The sequence below is a fragment of the Botrytis byssoidea genome (assembly GCF_014898295.1).
Source record: "Botrytis byssoidea strain MUCL 94 chromosome Unknown BBYS_055, whole genome shotgun sequence".
In the NCBI taxonomy this organism is placed as follows: Eukaryota; Fungi; Ascomycota; class Leotiomycetes; order Helotiales; family Sclerotiniaceae; genus Botrytis; species Botrytis byssoidea.
In genome coordinates, this window is record NW_024065896.1 from 1 (window position 1) to 19,403 (window position 19,403).

The 19,403-nt window shown below is 42.4% G+C and overlaps 7 protein-coding genes across 7 annotated transcripts; 2 read left to right on the forward strand and 5 right to left on the reverse strand.

Moving 5' to 3' along the window:
- Positions 1-3,446: 3,446 nt before the first annotated feature.
- On the forward strand, positions 3,447-5,186 carry EAE97_012169 (uncharacterized protein; the record flags this gene model as incomplete). The annotated part of the gene is made up of 1 exon (XM_038882683.1): positions 3,447-5,186. The coding sequence occupies one exon, from the start codon at positions 3,447-3,449 to the stop codon at positions 5,184-5,186; it is 1,740 nt and encodes a 579-aa protein (XP_038726457.1).
- A 550-nt stretch (positions 5,187-5,736) lies between these two features.
- On the reverse strand, positions 5,737-8,224 carry EAE97_012170 (uncharacterized protein; the record flags this gene model as incomplete). Its single annotated transcript, XM_038882684.1, has 4 exons — positions 5,737-7,515; positions 7,565-7,815; positions 7,964-8,028; positions 8,082-8,224. The coding sequence occupies 4 exons, from the start codon at positions 8,222-8,224 to the stop codon at positions 5,737-5,739; spliced, it is 2,238 nt and encodes a 745-aa protein (XP_038726458.1).
- Positions 8,225-8,908: 684 nt separating this feature from the next.
- Positions 8,909-9,829, forward strand: EAE97_012171 (uncharacterized protein; the record flags this gene model as incomplete). The annotated part of the gene is made up of 1 exon (XM_038882685.1): positions 8,909-9,829. One exon carries the CDS (start codon positions 8,909-8,911, stop codon positions 9,827-9,829), a length of 921 nt encoding a protein of 306 aa, XP_038726459.1.
- Positions 9,830-10,826: 997 nt separating this feature from the next.
- EAE97_012172 (uncharacterized protein) lies at positions 10,827-12,232 on the reverse strand (the record flags this gene model as incomplete). Its single annotated transcript, XM_038882686.1, has 2 exons — positions 10,827-11,707; positions 11,782-12,232. 2 exons carry the CDS (start codon positions 12,230-12,232, stop codon positions 10,827-10,829), a joined length of 1,332 nt encoding a protein of 443 aa, XP_038726460.1.
- A 905-nt stretch (positions 12,233-13,137) lies between these two features.
- EAE97_012173 (uncharacterized protein) lies at positions 13,138-14,384 on the reverse strand (the record flags this gene model as incomplete). The annotated part of the gene is made up of 2 exons (XM_038882687.1): positions 13,138-13,182; positions 13,242-14,384. The coding sequence occupies 2 exons, from the start codon at positions 14,382-14,384 to the stop codon at positions 13,138-13,140; spliced, it is 1,188 nt and encodes a 395-aa protein (XP_038726461.1).
- Positions 14,385-15,168: 784 nt separating this feature from the next.
- EAE97_012174 (uncharacterized protein) lies at positions 15,169-17,093 on the reverse strand (the record flags this gene model as incomplete). Its single annotated transcript, XM_038882688.1, has 4 exons — positions 15,169-15,711; positions 15,769-16,655; positions 16,708-16,768; positions 16,935-17,093. The coding sequence occupies 4 exons, from the start codon at positions 17,091-17,093 to the stop codon at positions 15,169-15,171; spliced, it is 1,650 nt and encodes a 549-aa protein (XP_038726462.1).
- Positions 17,094-17,732: 639 nt separating this feature from the next.
- EAE97_012175 (uncharacterized protein) lies at positions 17,733-19,146 on the reverse strand (the record flags this gene model as incomplete). The annotated part of the gene is made up of 2 exons (XM_038882689.1): positions 17,733-18,950; positions 19,003-19,146. 2 exons carry the CDS (start codon positions 19,144-19,146, stop codon positions 17,733-17,735), a joined length of 1,362 nt encoding a protein of 453 aa, XP_038726463.1.
- Between the last annotated feature and the right edge of the window lie 257 nt (positions 19,147-19,403).

Here is a 19,403-nt window from a genome sequence, read left to right on the forward strand (position 1 = left end):
AGCTGCGGCATTTCAGGGCTCTCAGTTCTAATCAGGCAGTGAGAGGGAACTGTTCGGGTAAGTCGAGGAAGTCAGGGGTTGAAAGCAAACTTTTCTAACATATGCGGTACTTCCGCATTCAGAAGGAGACCTCTGGGGTCTTATTAAGAGTATTTCAGCGCTGAAAAGGTATCATTTGAGACTTTTTTCATGTGTCGTGTACGCTATCTTGTCTTTCTTGCCACTCTGTTACTCTGGTTCTTCTCTTTCTCTCTCTGGGACTAATTTAAATATCTTTTTTTTTTCTATTTTCACTTCACTACATATACTACAGTTACAAGAGTGATTGGCACAGCACTATCGAGGTTTCATGCATGTTTTTTAGATAATATTGGTATCACTTCGGTAATAATCACGTCGTCTTCATAATAAGTTTATTGCATTCATTGATATTGTGTCTATTCTATTCTAGGTACAGAGCTACGAGAGCTGCAACCAATACGTTCGTGCGCTAGTGTGGTAGCGCGCTCACGTGTACATATTCACTTGCATCGCAGCGGATAATAACCCTCAGCATGCGTATGGGCGGTTTGATGGTAACCTAATTTGTATTTTCAACTGCATGTTCAAGAGTAAAGGTAGTTCATACTACTCATCAATAAAATCCACAGCATATATATCAAGTTCAAGACCTGAGCGTTGGACCAAAGATACAATTACCCACTGCTTTGATTTTTTTTCTATGCATTCTTACACTGAGGCTTGTATGACCAGCAACTTTGCACCTCAGAAGTTAGATGCACATACCATAAAATGGTAAACTTCGGACCACTAACCTGACATGATCAGCCGCGGAACTGCGTACTTGTCAACTGCAGGATCCGCGGCCGTTGGATGAAATCACAGGGGGCGATGTAGTCCGGGGAAATTTCCTGCAGGGTCTCGAACGAGGGAAGTCGGGAGGTTGATCTAGAAATGGTGGCTTTATACTTTGAAGTTGAAATATACATGTTCCATTATATATCATTTTATCATTCAATCCATAATTTGACAGTTTTAACGAGCTCGAAGACTATACAAAATAGACCGAGTCATACATCACTTGAAGAATTACGACGCCCACTTGATTCCTGCGTGCTGTTATCTTGGTGAGAGGAGAGAAGATCACTGAATGTCAAAGTTTGATGACCATAAGTTTGAAAAGAAGGTTACGGAAAGAAAAGCAGGGCTTGTGAGATGGACGGCGACCAAAAAATACTCCGGATATTCAGAGGGCCTCAATTTTCGAGACCGAAAACTTATATCATGAGCTGAATTCGCACTGAATATATGGCACTGTAGCAAAGGGGCGCACTTAGCTCCCCACAAGGGAGCTCTAGCAATTATAAATTTTGCTCCTTAGAGTAATACAATAAGCATATTACCCCATATAATTCAAACACAGCGAATGAAGTCTATTTATGGAATAGAGGCCGAATAATATCCGCCACACTCGGTGTGATTAAAATTAGAATCTTTGACAAGATTGTTTTAAGATGTAGAATCCGAACAAAACTCCGCTTCGAATTTAAGTACCCTTAAGTTAAGTTATTAATTTTAGCTTGAGTGGGAGTACAACTTCGTACCACAATGTCCCCACCGTCGTCCCCACTGTCTACATGGAGCCAGCTCCGTTGGAGAGGAGACAACGTACACATTAGGAATGCGTGCACAGCCTTTTCATCTAGGTCTTACTTCAGACCTTAACCTTAATACGCCTTATTAGATGGAATTTATTAAGAAACACGTTGGCCTCAAAACTGCTATGTCATAGTGAGTTTGCGGCAGGTACATACTCGTACATACCTTGTATATACAACATCAAATGAGTAGCTATTCCCTCGAAGTATTATCAAATAAACTCCCTAAGAATATGACGTTACCAAAGTATAACAGTGTAATTTATGTGTGTATAATTTCTATACTTTCTAAACTCCAGCGAGATCCAATTTTCGAAATCAGACCATTCACACCAAATCTGAGTAGGTTTGCTCTGTCAGTATCTATTAGTTGTCTAGAGATTGATTGTATACACATTGCCCGTTTCGAAACATCTTGAAAGTTGGCAATTAGTGATAGATGATTTCACACGGTTCTTAGCTCCATGGCTTTCTATCTTGAAATTCCCTTACATATCTGTGTATTTCTTCAATATCCTGTCGAACCCTTATGCAAATCATCATCGACCCATAGATCACATCGTTATCATCGGACTTTTTCTTAAGTACCGAACTCGTTATTGCATGGAATAAGAGAAGATCTTTAGTGCTAAGCTCTAATCTAGGTTATTTAGCGTACACTAGTACCTTACCAGATTCATATGCACAGTCGGTGATACATTAAATACAGGGATGTATGACAGTTCCGGTAGTCAGTATTCTCTTGAAAAAAAGATCTCACGACCCCCTATTTAATTTAATAGCCGACGCGTCATAATCTCTGGCATGTCCAACGCGAACCGATAAGCGTTGATAATCGCTTTCACTTTCCTTTGTCGGGTTTAATTGACTTTCAAAAGAATGAGCAAAACAGCCACGCATCATGTAGGTCTACAAGACTAACCCGAAAGAGGGATATCCTTGAATGAAGATTTGGTTACAGACTTTGACTAGTCTTTAAATCGTTTCTCAAGGTTTTTTATTTATCGTTGTTCTAGCTAGAAAATGACTATAACTTCACAGTCTCTTGTAAGACCTTTGGTCAATCCGAGATTTATGTACTGTGAGTGTGTCAGGCTCCTAGTTCTCACGGACAAACCCCCCCGCTAGTGGAAGGCGATATCACTCGCCTAGTTCGGTACTTGTCCGGTACGTGTACCGATACTCCCCATTTTCCTTCAACCAGCCGAGTATGGAGTATGAATGATCCCATTATTAGGATTCAATGATTCATTTATGTGTACAGAGAGATTTCGTTAGTAGCATAACAAAAACGCGGACACATAACTCATCTCGTACACCTTCATATGTTAGCCTACTCTCAAACTCTTTAAATATTCAACTGAGTGACTCGATCTAGTCGATTTACTCTCATTACCATCACCACTACTATCTTTAGATGTGTACTTTCCTCTTACCCTCTCGGAGCAATTTCTAGTACCAGCACTGGAAGAGATATGCATTTATTTTCTGAATGTAGAGCCACAAAAGAATGCATAAAAATTCCTTCGGTCCCAGGAAATCGCCAAGACTTCGACATGGAGACCCACTAGAGCTCACGTATCCGATTACGTGTCTTAATAACATGGATATTGTTCGCTTGATCTCAAGAAGCGAGGTCGTGTATATACTTTTGATGATAACGTCCGGCAGGTACAAATAATAAATATATAAGACTAGAGTTGGTCTTCGAACTAAAATCAACCAGACTCACTTCCAATTGCCACCTCCATTTCCGTCATCTAAGAGCTATATTCTTTTTCAAGCACCATGCGTCAGTCAATCACTTTGGCTGCAGCCGGCGCTGCCACTGTTCAGGCTCTATCTCTAGCCGACATGTGCACAGTCGCAAACGTTCAAGCAGCACTTCCTGTGGATGGATCCATTCCCAACATCACAATGGTTGCATCATCTGTTTCTGCCTCCCCTGTTTACAATGCGACTCTTGGTAGTGGAATGGTCAAGCGCGACACAACCAGTTACAGCTACTGTAACGTTACTGCTACTTATACCCACGGCAGTGATTCTGTTATTGTTTGGTACGGATTTCCAGATCCATCTATCTTCGAAAACCGTTTCTACGTTGCTGGTGGCGGTGGTTACAGTTTGTCATCAGGTGTCACTGGTGGTCTTGAATATGGCGCTGTTACTGGCTATACTGATGCCGGCTACGATGCTTTCACTAATTCCTTGGACGCAGTTGTTCTCAACTCGGACGGTACTCTTAACGAACAAAACATTAAGATGTTCTCCTACGAGGCCCTTGGTGAGATGACTGCTATTGGAAAGGCTATCACCAAAACTCTTTACAGCATTGATAAGCTCTATACTTACTTCGCTGGCTGCTCTGACGGAGGACGTCAAGCTATGAGTCAAGTTCAACGTTACGGAGATTTGTACGACGGTATCGCCGCCGGAGCTCCAGCTTTCAGACAAGCCCAGCAACAGGTTTTTCATCTCTTCTCATCTGTCGCCGAAGTTGTTCAAAACTACTTCCCAACCAACTGCGCTCTCGACAAGATTGTAAACGCTACCATTGCGGCATGTGATCCATTGGACGGGCGTACTGACGGGGTTATCAGTCGTTCTGATCTCTGTAGGATTAAGTTTAACTTGACCTCTATCATTGGTCAATCATACGCATGTGCAGCTGAGACAAGCTCTTCTCTCGGTTTTGGTTTCAGCAAGCGTCAGAGTGCAGGATCTACCACTACTAGCAGCCCTGCTCAAAATGGTACCATTAATGAGCAAGATATAGCTATCGCCCAGACTATCTATGATGGTCTCTTTACTTCTAGTGGCAAGCGCGCATATCTCTCATTCCAAATTGGTACTGAGCTTGAGGACGCTGTTACTGATTATGACAATACCACTGGCAGTTACACCTACGAGATCCCAGGTACCGGTGGAGTTTTCGTCGCCAAGTTCCTTGAGCAAATTGATGAAGACAGTATTACCACACTTGAGAATGTTGATTACGATACTTTGTTCGAATGGATGGAAGAGGGACTCGCAAAATACATCGACACCCTTCAAACTACCATGCTGGATATTTCCGCTTTCAGAAACAACGGTGCTAAGCTCCTACATTATCACGGAGAATCTGATCCATCAGTTCCAGCTGCCTCTTCCGTCCACTATTATGACTCTGTCCGTACTACTCTTTATCCAAGCCTCGGATACAATGAATCCGTCGCTAAACTCGATGACTTCTATCGTTTCTTCTATATTCCAGGAGCTGCTCACTGCAACACCAATTCTCTCCAGCCGGGTCCATGGCCCAACGATATTCTCGCCACTTTGATTAGCTGGGTCGAAGATAGCGAGGTTCCAGACCGTTTGAACTCCACTGTTACCTCTGGATCATACGATGGTGAGGTTCAATTGTTGTGCAAGTGGCCAACTCGCCCACTCTGGACTTCTGAGACCGCATTCGATTGTGTTTACGACCAAGCGTCCATCGACTCTTGGACTTATGTCTTCGATGCCTTTAACCAAACAATCTATTAGAGGGTGTGAACAAAAGTTTAATTACCTGATGGAGGTGATTACTTAGCCCTCAAAAGGTCTACAAAAAGTGACAGGTTATTTTCATAGAGTAACGTCTTGAGCTACTCCAGACTTTTTCTGTATATATTTAAGTTTTTCATTATTTCAATCCGAGTATGATCAGAAGAGAAGGTATAGCTTTTTCAGAGCGCACCTTATCATACTTTGCATATAATCATACCCTGTTTGCTCTACTTTAAACCAATTCTGAGATGTGTGGATCCCTGATAAGTCGTGAACCTAACCCTTCAATCCAAACAATAGATTCTGGTTGTGATCATAATATTGGATTACAAACTATGGCAATTATGACCAATAAGAGTGAGTACAGAAACAGAGACCTTCTTATTCCGCAGCTACTCATGTGCTTGGCAACCGCAAAGAAGCAGAGCAAAGTAAGAATACAAAGAGCCATTCCGTTGGTTCACTGGGTGTCTTGAGCCCTTCCTCGGACGATAAATTTATTATTATATCATTTACTTTCCTATTCCTCTATATCTTCTCTGCAACCTCAATCTCTGCAAGCACAGTCCTCTTTCTCCCCACCTCTCCTCCAGCCCTTCCATAAATTAGGACATCTCCATGCAATCTTTTGATTTGAACATCCTAGCAAGACCCCCCATAGTCTCTCAACAGTATATCCTAAATGAGGTTTCTCCAAACTATCTTTCTCGCCAAACATCTTCGAATTCCTTCCTTCCGGACCCAATTTCAATCTATCGTGAGCCCAGCCCCTACTTAGTGAAGGGTTTGAGAGCGCATCATCCAGAGTTTCCCAGATGTCTTTTCCAACCCCCCGAATGCGCGCCGCTGAAGCAATGAAATTGTTTCCATGTGTTAAGATCGCTTTCTGGCATCTATAAGGCGTCTCGTCCTTTTCAGCAGGGCGAGATGCAGACCACATACTCGGGATGAGTCTAAATGTATCATTCCAGCCACTTTTATCATAGCATCCATAGCAATCACATGTTTCCAGTTCTCCTAAGTTGAGAAATCCGGTCAATATATCCGAGTTCTCTGCTGCCGGTGGTAGCTGAGCGGGGTTGTAATAGTCGGATAATCGGCGACCGATGAGATCAAAATTATCGATCGTATGTTGAGATGTAGTAATGAAGAGAGTCTGCGTAGGTAAATTATCCCAATTTTTCAATATATGATGAAGGAAAACGCCAGATGGACCTCCAATATTTGGAAGAGGGTATATATCCCCGAAACCCACTTCAGCACGAATTTTCTTCACAATGCCTTCGGATGGATCTTTCGTATAGATCAAAACATCTGGCTTATGAGCCACGACAGCAGGCTGTGAACTCAAGATTCCTGTTACTATTCCTTTAATTGCAGGAATTGATTCACCAGCTGAATGGGCGATTACAATTTGTAGACGATTTTTCGTTGCCGCTCTGTAAATTGTATCCAGAGATGGAGACTTGGGACCTGTCCAAAATTTCTGGTCGTGGCGGATAGAGATTGCATCCATCCAGTAAAGTATCCCCATCGAACTCAGGATGGTGAATAGAATGGTAGTGGTCCAGAGTAATATGGGTTTATGCCATATTGGGTAGAGTTTTCGAGCTGGTATTCCAGATTTTCGTCGTATGATGTAGACAAAATTTACGAATTTGGGAATGTAGAGACTTATTTCCTTTGGGCCCAGACTAACAAGGTAGACAAGCATGAATACAAAGATTTGGAATCCATTCATGGTATTTTCTTCCTTGAGTGTACTTATGAGCATTAGCCCCAAGGATAGGTGAACTGTCGCATCAATCGCGTCGGGAACATTTTCTTCGGTAGATTCATAGGGTGACTTCGAACCGATAGAAAGTGCTAATGTTGATCGTAGAGGAGTATTCCAAAGAATATGGGTCAATGCTCCGGGAGTCAGGTTCTTCATGAAGGTCAGGAATTCCCAAGTCCGAAGAACCAAAAATGCTTCCCCGAAGTCTTCATATCTGTACGCAGCAAAAATGGTGACAAGCAAACATGGAGGTAATCCACCCCAAAGCATAAAATAGAGTGAACCTCCATAAGAAGGATTTCTAGGAGATGGTACTTGATATCCAATCGCCGCTATCGTCCTTGCTAGACTGACAAGAAACATACTAAGTATAGCAAGCTGAAATGCTTCGATATCGAGTCTATAATCATTGTAGACAATCACGGAGGAAAGACAAAGGATGCCGAGAGCCCAAACAACGATGGCTCTGTCGAAGCCCTGGTCACGAGGAAGTAATCGTAAGTCATATGCTAGACTGAATAGTAAAGCATCGAACGCATATGTGAGTATCTGTTGGAATGTCAGAAAACGCGAATAGGAAAATGGAGAGTCTGTGTACTAGTAATGTAGCAAACACAGCCAAATTGTTGAAACGCATGATCGCTTCCGCATTGTATATTAATGCAACCATCGAAATGAATACCGTGAGGCAGTATCTAGTAAGAACCAAAAGACCTTGTAGAAATGACGGGCCGCGACTTGGGTCTAAATCTGGGACGCTCGTGAAATAGTCGACAAAACTTGTCAAGGCCGCGAAAATGCCCAAGGCAAAGTATGCGGTGATTTGCAATAAAACAAGAAAACATATTGCTAGTCACGAGTAAGTCATCTGATTTTGGAAAGATAATTCTCCCGAATGAAAAGGGGGATTCTTTTCATGGGGGAAGAAAACTCACGGTATCCTCAAAAAGGACTGTCAGCATGGTTCAAGCAAAAAGAATAGAGTACAAAGTCTTACGAAAATCCGCGATCAAAAGCCTCCTCGTCGTGAGTATAGACCATATACTAAACCCTATCCAAATCCTGTATTATTCAATTTAGCCCTATTCAAACAAATCTCAAGAGGATATACATACCAAGGATTTATGATCCGCCATCTTCGTCTCCATCTTCCATTTTTCGGGCGAATCGGAATTTTCTCTAATGCTTCTTCCTCATCTCTTCTCATAAGTTCATAATCATCACTGCCATCTCTTTCATCAAGTTCCCTTTCTTCCATTGCTGCTACTACCACTCCCAATATTGGAAGATTTGATACACATCACCTAGAGACTGTTTTTGTTTTGTTTTGTTTTGTTGTTGTTGTTGATGGTGATGTAAATAAACTTTGGTCCCACTATCTAGTGTATATCCTGGTAAAAATCAGTGGACGGACGGCTGGTTCTACTCTGTAGGACTGTAGAAGCAATTCTAAGAAAAATTTGCCGTTCTAATGAACGAGCTTATTTGAGGGACTAAGGAATCAATTGATCAACATCCAGTGCAGTAAATGATACAAAATTGGATGTCTGGCTCTCGAATTCATGCCTAGGGACGTTTTGCTCAATCCTTTAATAGAGGAGTCGCTAGCAAGTCGCGATCAAGATTCAAGCTTTATCAAACGCCTAAGCTTCCAGTCCTTCTAGCTGGCCATTCCCTATTGTTGCCCAGATATCAAGAAATTAGACCGTCACTGTGTGATATAGGTGCCTCTTCGACCTTCTTTTTCTTTAGCAGCTTTACATTTCGTCACTAAAATATGGTAAATATGATTTGTGAATATTGGGTTGAGATGGGATAAGTTATTTTGATCACGTGGTTTAAGGTCAAATTTGGAGTGCGACCTGGCGAAAATTTCTATTTCTCTAGATCACTCTCATCAACAACAAAAAAAAGTTTCGATTGCTTCCACAGAATTGAATCAATGTCTAAAGTAAGAAGTCTACAAAATCTAATTCCTCGAGCCCGAATCATCCGAGAGGAAGATCCTTTCTCTCTTGTAACTTTCGCGCCATCCGGACCCAAGAAGCGTCCTCGTAATGAGGCAGAATGGGCCCATCACTTCCAGAAACAAAGCTCTCGATTAGTTTTAACACTTGATATGAGCAATGAAGCAACAGATTTTCGCAATCAACTCAAGGAAAAGTATCTTCATCCATGGGGAGGTTTTCTGGATACCCGATTCGAACTCATAGATCCCCTACCAGACCGCCAATTTTATATAAAGATGTACAAAGATACAATCAATTACTTTTGTGCAAAAGGCCCACCAGAACTTCCTGTCGGTCCAACGACGAATTTTTTTGTTTCCGAGGAACGTAGAGTTTCTGGTATTGTTGAGCGCATATACCAAAACGAGTCCATCCAAGGGAAGCACAAGGAACCATCCCGGGGACATCACTTGATTATGACTAGTTTCCGCAAAGGATCGGTGGTTCATCTACTTCGTGATTATTTCATAAAGGAGTTCGGCAAGTTTCCAAACGAGGAAGTTCAAACAGTAATGAAGAACGTGGGAAAGGAAAAATTCAAAGTTCAGATGCCATTAGGATATTGTAAAGAAATGGGAATGCTGCATGCTGAAAGAACAAAGGACGATGTCGCACGTGAATTTGCAGAAACTGAGGGTCTTCACTTGGGCACTGCTGTGAGCTTAAGTTTATGGCGTAAACATTACGACGCAAATCCGGTAAGAAAATGGGATGAGCCGGTGCTGGTGGATCAGGAATGTGTATTTTCAAAAGCGCTCGAAGAGATATCAAAAAAACCTTCATCCTCGTTTGTTTCCATCGCCCCCGAGCAACAGTTTACGAAGAAAACTCTAGAAAGCGGAGATGATACCTAAAAATCAAGCTCCAATATTTCGAACTGAAGCAAGGCTGAACGGAGGAGGGTTCGATTTATAACGGAGATTCAAAACGCACAAATCCATCTAAGAATTTGCAGTCGTTCAAAAGGAGAAGTGAAGGAACGACATCTGTGGCGAGAAGCACTGTCTCTTAGTATAGGCAAGGTTCACTTGGTAGGAGAGCATTGTTGAAGGACCCGTTGCAAGAAACCACCCAAGTCATCTCGAGTCTGTTGCGTGAGCACGTCTGTAGGGAATTTCTGGCAAGATACTGCTGATGTGTGAAGATTTGGGAGATGCAAAGCATGTGGTCATCGCCCAGAATGAACAAGTATCCCTCGAGTAATCAAATACAATTGATCAAAGGGATATAATCACCAACGGCAGTGCAGGATCGAGTGTGAGACAGGCTATACATTTTTGGGCAAGGCGTCAACATTTACTATGTTGGTCAAGAACGAGGCTGAGATGGTATAATACATGACATAATTCTGACAGGAGACCATATCCGGGAAATCAAGATCATTTCGAGAACTTAGTTGGCCAACATGTGCATTAAGTCATTGGCCTTCCATAGATGAGCCAGAGGAATCTCGCAAGCCGAGGAGAGAATGAGGACACCATATGATTGAATTGTCAATCCAGTCAAATGCATATCCTTGGAGTACATCGTTTATGTCTCGGTTCTACCAAATTTATCCGCAACCCGGTGTTGGTATATTTCCAAAGTAATTTAATAGATGCCGTGTGATTGTCATAATTGACCAATATCAAGATAATGCCAATGAACATCTTGAGGATGTTAATAAAAAACGCCCACGAAGTCGAAAACATTGGTTTAGAGATCTGATGGCGGGAATGCATACAGCAAGAAACCACCCGGTGGATCTATTGTTACTGTATCATGAATCGTGTAAATTCTAAATTCTAAAATCTATGTCTTTTGACTTTTATCTATCGCACATATCTACCTAGTAATACAAATATTAATCGCTCAGTAAACTCCGTATGGTTGAGCCTCCTGGGTCCAATCAATGAACCCATACTCTTTACACTCTTTATCAGCAGCCATCTTTGCGCCCCAAATACCCATCTCTTTCTTGAAGATCTCTACATTCTTTTCAATGCTCAAATCAATAGGTTCCTGATCCTTTCCAACTTGTCTCATTTGGGTACCGGCCGCAATGTTGGTGAATAGGAAATCATTTTCATCCACAGCCATCTTCTTAGCACCAGTAACTCTTCCCTCCAAGATATCCTTTGGAAGCCTGAACTCTTGAGCTGCAGGTCGTGCAATACCAACACCATCAACGGTATCCAATGCGGAAACCATAGCACCAACAGTCTTGAATCCACCAGTAACATATGTCTTGGTCTTGGTCAAAGGCTTGACAATCTCCTCTGCAAATTCAATGAAGAAATTCTCTCTCTTCTTAGTTGACTCACGCTTGTGAACAAAAGCAGTTTCTTGGTATGTTCCGCCGGAAAGTTCAACGTAATCAAATCGTGAACCCTCAAGTGCTTGACAAGCAGCCTTAGCATCTTCAGGTGTGAAACCATCTTCTTGGAACTCAACACTGTTCATCTTGATGCCAACAATGAAATCTGGCTTGACTCTCTTGTGGATTTCATCTGCAATTTCTTGAATGATACGGAATCTGTTCTCGAGCGAGCCACCATATTTGTCGGTTCTCTTGTTTGTAGTCTTGGAGAGGAATTGAGCGAGGAGGTAACCATGGGCACCATGGAGTTGAATGCCATCAAAACCGGCTTTCTCGAGGTATTCTGCTGCGTGAGCGAACTTGTCGACTATACTGTTGATATCATCTTGAGTTGCTGGACGTGGCTTATTGAATGTCAATCCCATAGGGTTTCCTATATGATCATTCTTGTTAGTATAGACTCGACCAATTTGGGAGATAAAATCTGGGAAAAGAAATGGAACGAACCTTCTAATTGAATATCACTGGCAGAAATAGGATTTGGTTGGATCCTGTTCTCGACCTGGCGTCCAGGATGACTGACTTGTGCAACCATTAAACTTCCATGGGCTTTTCCTGCCTTTGCCATTGCTGAGAATCTTTCGAATCTTTCTCCTTCGAATGGAGCCTCTAGTGGAATAATTGGGTTACCCATAGCTTCCAAATGGTCATATTCAATCATAACGTTTCCAGTCAAGATTTGTCCATATTCTCCCTCACCCCATCTCTTGTAGACATTGACGAGGTTTGTGGATGGAATTCCTCTAGATTTGAAGTCCCTTGGGTCCCATGATGATTGACGTTCAGTCATGGCTCCCTTCAAAAATCGATTACGTGCAACTTTGCCGGAAAATTCATATTTGAGAGGCTTTCCAAGAGGAGAAGCGTCAGAGCTAGATGATTCGTATCTGATAGACATTCTGCTAATATTTTATATGCTGATAGTAATGATGAAGTATGGAAGAATGTAATTTGAGCAAGAATACTCATCAAGTTCTTCGGGGGTCTTTTTTATATCATGTCCCAGCATCGCTCTCAAACAGTAGTGCCGGAGCTCAAGTGGATACGAATCGTGTACATCCCCGAATCATGTATATTTCAAATCAGATTCGGATTTCTAATTGTACGGAGTATGGAGCAATTCCCAATTCCATTTAGACGTCATGAAAGTAATTGACCAATCAAGAAAGGAAATGGGAGGGGCATTCCTAGAAAATGCCTTGAAAATGACGGTGAAAGGGCCACACGAAGGTTGGAGCGGAGTTTATTGAACCTTCGGCTTTTGTTGATAACTTTTGGAACTAGCCTGTGGGTTTTCTCCACTATCACTAGCAATGGAAGTTTCTCGAGGGTCTTTCGGTGGCCAACTTTGCCTCGGATGATACTGTTGCACCGAATACCTTCTGTGTAAAATAAATTGAATGGAATTAAATGAAAAATAGAAACGGGGAACGAATGTAAAAGGGGCTTTTCGCTTGAAGTCAGCACAAAGTGTCATCTACGAGAAATCATCATAGATAATTGAAATTTCTGAAGTTAAAATCCTTTCTATATTTGATCCAATGTCTTCATATCCAGTCCCTGAGAGAGATAAAGTACATGACATATAAATAAAATGATTCAGACTTTTCAGTGCATGATGCGTTCCATGTATCCCAAGTTAATTACCAATAAACGCCAATTTACACCGCCGTGATGTTCAGCTCAATGTGTTGTAGCCCAAAGCCCATCGCAAATCGAAATCTCGTGCCGCTCGAGGAGAGATGATCTTTATGGTTTCTATATTTCGTCGGAAGATGGTATTGATGTTTCAAAATTCATTTATCATGATGCTTCGTTCATTTGAAGCATGTGTCCCATCTTCTCAATCTACAAAGTACGCATGTTAGTCAAACACCACTTCACATACTCTTCAAAGTATAACATACCTTAGTTTTTAGATACCCACCTACCTCCTGACTGCGAATTCCACCAGTCTTTCCACTCCAAGCCAAAGGAACCATGGCGACTCTCTCTTTTACCACCACTTCTCTATTTGGCCCCTCGACTGCTCGTATCTTATCCGGATTGTTCGTCAAGAGTTTGATTTCCCCAACTCCTAAATCTTTCAACATAGCAGTAGCCAATCCATAACTGCGAGCATCTGCCGGATGTCTCAGAAGTAAATTTGCTTCCACAGTATCCGATCCCAAATCCTGTAAATTGTATGCCTTCAGTTTCTCTCCCAAGCCAATACCTCTTCCCTCTTGTCGCAAATAGATTATGATCCCACCCGCGGCTTGCCCGGACGAATTGGGTAAAGACATTAATCTTGCAGCCTCATCCAATTGCTCACCGCAATCGCATCTTGCAGACCACACAGTCTCTCCCGTGTAACACTCCGAATGAATTCTAACCAGTGGTGCCTCGGCCTTGTCTTCTTGCTTTTCTCGATCCGTCGCCGAAGGAGGCATGCTACTTGTAGTGCGACCTGGAAATAATCTTCCCGTGTATGCCCCACGTATCAGCCTGTCCATTTCCGTTTCTCCTTCTCGTACAGCGTCCAAGCTTTTACTTCGTATTTTGTTTCCGAATACTATAGCTAGATGCTCTTTATTATCCTCATCGTTTTGATATAGGTGCAGGAACATTTCAGTTCCAGTAGTTGTAGGAATTCGTGCGCGAACTACACAATTAACCTCCGGTAGTTTCTCTAATAGTTTTGGTTTTTTTGAACCACATCCTCCAGCTGGTTTACTCGAGTCTACAGGTACTGATCTTGCAGGACGATGTGCGAGAGATGAAGGCGTGGATGTGCCGGGTGTGGAAGGGGGTGTAAAGGCTGGAGAAACGAGATCGGGTAATGATTCATTGTGATCGGAAAGCTGCGAGGACGTATCATCACGATGAGTGAGGGAGAGATTAGATACATCCAGTTGATTTAAATCGAGTTCTGATATTGCGCGGGAGACTGGTATTGGGCGCGGTGAATAGAAGGGTGGGAGAGAGGGGACTTCATCCGATGATTCATGAGGGGTATGGCTCCATTGTTGAGGACGAGTAGAGGATGAGGTTGCGTTGAGGTCCGGCATTTTGGATGGGATATCTGATTTAGAATACAGCAATTCTCATCAAGAGTAGAGGATTAATAAAATCAAGGTATTATCAATGCTGTAATTATGATTGCTAGTGTATGATGAAGTTTGAATATTGATTAATTGTGTGATCAATGGACGAAGTGAGTGATAAGTTATAAAAAGTTCCGATACCCCGAGGTCGGGTCCTATAATCATTGATAAAATTATGGGGCATAGGTTATCAATTATACTAAATTCTAGAAGGCTGACTGAGGGCTGAGTGAGCAAGAAGCATAATGTTGCTGGGAATTAATCAATGATTACCAATTTGAATATCGATATCAAGTAATGACCGACGACATTAAATCCAGATTTATTATTTATTTACACCTCTTCTTTATTTTCATCTCGGATGTAAAGTATGATGAGGTCAGTTTGGAAAGGACATCTAGACCTTATTTGCCCGTCTTCTCACTCTCCGTCCTTGATGATCCGGATCAAAAAGACTATCTTCCGAAACAATTCCGAGTTATCTGTTTCAATACTGCAGACACTCGGTTGTACCGCATATCGTGCGTTGCAGTATATTACATCTGGGTTTCTCGTAAAGTCGCGGCTTCTTTGGACTGCATCTGACATCTGCTCGAGACTTCATTGCAGCTTAGGGAAAATAATTTCAACCGTGAAATTGTGGTAAATTGTCATGTATTTTTAAGTTTTGTTCTCCATGGTCTTCATTTCATCGAGGCATACCCATTGTTCGTATGGCCACGAATTCCGTCCGCCTCCATTCAAGCTTCTAGTCTGAGCTCTTCACGCCGCTATGTAAATCAGTCTTACCATCGATTGCCGCTCTCTCCAAAGCACCAGGTTCTTCGGGATTTATACCCAAGCGTGCAGCATCCTCAATCTCGACCATAGGTCCCACAAACCATTTCCTGGCCCAAACCAACCACGCTCCACAGGCCCCGATGGCAATAATTCCCACGGCCACTACAGTGTAGTTTACAGTTTGACTTGTTACTGGGTTGGTCGTAGGGAGACAAAAGATCACTGTAATAAACCCTATCCAGGATACAGAAATAAAAGCGACTGGCTTTGAAAAAATTCCAAGATTGAATGGACCCTTCCTATCGTTGAACTCCTTTGAATAGATGAGACCGATGAGAATAGGGGTTCCGTATGATATGTACAAACCAATAGTGGCGATACTAGTCGCGGCAGCAAAAGCTACACTGGAGCCAAGAGATGGAAGTGCTAGGCAGAAGGCAAGAGTTGCTGCGAGCCAAACTGTTCGAATGGGAGATTGAAAACGATCATCGACTTTGTGAAAAAATTCCGGCTAATTTGTTGTTAGCGTTGACTAGTAGTTAATGAAGGAGCTGAAAGGAAAACTTACGATTCCACCGTCTCTAGCAAACGCAAACATCATTCTTGAGTTTGAAGTCATCGAAAAGAGCCCACAATGCCAGACACAAATCATGATCAGACATATTAACACAACCGCTCCATTGGTTCCAAATATATCAACGAAAATTTGAATAACCGGTTGACCGTAATCACTCCCAATTGTGTTATCAAAGTCTTGAATACTGAACAAGAAGCTCAATATAACGAAGAATCCGAAAAGGGCAGAGAAGCCAACAGAAGAAATAACACCGATGGGTGCACTCCAAGACGCATTTCGAGTCTCTTCAGACAAGTGAGCTGATGCATCAAACCCAGTGAGCGTGTATTGAGCCATAAGAACACCACAGCAAGCCACATATGCTGGAGATGCTCTAACACTCCATCCAGGACTTGGATCTACACCTGTTCCGTCGTAGAATTTGGCGAAAACAAACTTTGCGCTTTGATGTGTAGGAGCTTTTGCCAGAACAGCAATAGCTATTGCAGTTACGCCCAATGAATGAAGTGCGATGGATGTGTTGTTTAGGTATCTCAGTACATGAACACCAAAGGTATTGACGATGCCATGAGAAATGAGGACAGCTGCATATATGCCGATCGTTCTTGGGGCGCTTGGAACATATGATGATTTAATTGTCGCAGTTGTTGAGATGAGACCTGCGAGGCCGAAACTAATTCCTGTAGTGACGGCAACTTGACCGAGGAAGTTGAACCAACCAGTAATCCAACTCGCAAAGGCCGAATGATTCCTTGGCGCAAGAAGGGCTGCCCAATAATATGGTCCACCAGCTGTAGGTATAGCAGAGACAATTTCCGCCATGCTCAAAGCGATCATGAAAGTAAATACGGATACAATTATCCATCCAACCGACATGACTGATTGTGTCAGAGATCTACAACACAGAACGAGAGCATAGAAAACACATACCTCCAGGACCACCGGTGATCAAGCCATAAGAAAATAGTGTCGTTATCCCAGTGATGACGGACTAAAGCGATATCAGCAAGACTTCCGATAAGATGAAAAGGTGGTTTTGCAGCATTAATGATGCTTCACATAACGACGCTTGATAATGAGTTTGTAAAGCCGTGTTCGGTTGGGTATTTTGCCATATCAGAGACCCTAGCTCGCGTGTCTAGATAAATACAACTTACAATGATACTGAAAGAAATTCCAAAGTTGTGCATAAGACCCCAGTCTCTCCTCAATTCTTGTTTGTATCCAAATTCTGCCAATTCCTGTTCATCATGTTGGTCTACCCGGGACACTCTGGAAGCTTGTCTTCCAATCGAAAGTTCTGGATCAACTTCCATTGCGCTTCAAAGACGCATGAACTAGAGCTTCCTGAAAAGGTAAATTCTATGCTTTGATGGAGATATAACTACCTACTATACAGACTATATATACTTCTAGACGGCATCGCCGAGTTCTCATGTACCTGCCACCATTACATGTCGACCGATTGTGGCCCTGTCAGCCTCCCGATAAGAAGATCTGGGGGGTTCATTTGGCTGATCCATGATTGGTCAAATTAGGAGAGGTATTGACTTAGCGATAGTGAACGATAGGAGGATGGGAGAATCAAGTTAAGCTTGCAAGCCCCGGTCGTAAGGAATGATCCAAGCTTATGATTGATTATGATTCTTGACTAACACCATGAACTCAAAGGGTGGGATGAGGATTGTAGGCATGGATAAAAGTGAGAGCTGGGAAGAGATAAAGTCATGCATTTGAGATTGTGATGCAGATTAGGAAGATGTTAAGTTTGAAACTTAGATGGGGCCTTCAGGAATCACTCACAAGACTTGCTATCGGTCGGATCAAATTACCTGAAGAGGAAATGGCTTTATGATATCCATATATCGTAGAAAGACTTCCAAACGTGCAAGAAAAAAAGCCTTATTTCATTCATGAAGTCGTTACTTGGATATATCCGTCCGCTCATTTAAGCTTTAGAGCTTCTCCTTTCCATCCGCGTCTTCTTTGCCTTGCAATTCACAGAATGCCTTGAATGTGGTGAAATCTTCATCCTCGGCCTCAAGTATTACCTCTGCTGTAGCTCCAACAAAGTAAACATACCCAGGTTTAACTTCCTCGACCTTAGGTCCGACACTAATCTTACCATTTCCAGTCGTGCAAATGAATATGCTAGGGCCGGAAATCTGTTCGAATGTTGCTTTTGCTCCCTTCTTCTTAAGATCGGTTTTCACCACACTGAACTCTGCAATAGGTGGATCATAGAGTGTCGCTGATGATCCAGAAGAGTATGCAGTCGCATTGAGAGTGGCATATGGATAATCCACTGGTTCCATTTTTTGTTCAGAGATAGGCGCATATGAGTAAGTCAACATCGAAGTCAAAGTATCGACATCCTTGAACTTCGGTGTGAAACCAGCTCGGACTACGTTATCGGATGCAGCCATACATTCAATAATATCGCCACTCAGGTATGCATGGATATCATCTGCCTTCAAGAACATTGCTTCTCCAACTTCGAGTTTGACGTAATTCAGGAAGAACTGTACGAATAATCCGATGTCCCCGGGAAATTGTTTGTTCAATCTGATGACAAGATCCGCGAGTTCCTTTCCTTCATTTGATGGCCCCCCTCCTCCAGCGAAGTTATCCCTTTCCTCTTCCGCCGAAGCAACTAATTCCTTACTAGCGTTCTCAACATCTTCTTTCTTTGCATTCATCAATGCAGTAAAAACTTTTTGCAGTGCTTTCTTATTCTTTGCCTCATCCTCTAATTTGTCTGATGTTTCTTGTCCCTTGACGGCAGACTGGTATTCTTCCGCCTCGGACTCCCCAACTAATTTCTTTAATGATGAAATCGTTGAGAGGAAATGCGAAATTTCTGCAAGAGGTCTAAATCCGCAGAGTCCATCAAAAGGTGTAATGGCAATTGTCATCTCAGGTTTGTGATTATCGTCTGGGTAGTTTTTGCTGTCCTTTTGATGTAATTGCTCCGCAAGTTTTTTATTTGGATGCGCTTGAATGCTGAGTGCTTTTCCTATCGAAAGTACTTTGAATAGGAATGGTAACTTTTCGCCGAATTTATCACTGACATCTTTGGATAAGAGTGCTTGATTATCTTGAACGAGATCGAGGAGCGTTCGTTTTGTGGTAAGGTCCTTGGAAGGATTTGAAGGATGTGTTCCCATCCACAACTATGGAGAATGAGTTATACAATTATGTACATGGAGACGAAGAGTCACTTACTTCAGCATATGGCTTCTCTTCTTGAATAGAGAAATCATCGGCAGGTGTAGCAGCAGCAAACTTTGCAGCAGCTGAATCATTCCCTACCTTACCCCAATCATAGCTATTGACTCCGCATTGAAGCCTGATTAATGGAACTTGCATTTTGGCTTTTGGGAGAGGAATCAATGAGGGTAGATTGTTTGATCTGCTGTAAGAGATATCCGACAAATCGGTTCGTCTTTATTATGTTCTAACAATTGACAGTGATACTGGTGAAATATTGTTGAGGAAGAGTATGGGGTGTGTATTTCAGAATAGTTCTGTTCAACATAGCTTGCACGTCACCCAACTTCAATCAACCCCGCGCTAACTCCACCAACCAATTGTTATAGGATGATTGGCAAGGCTGATGTAAATGC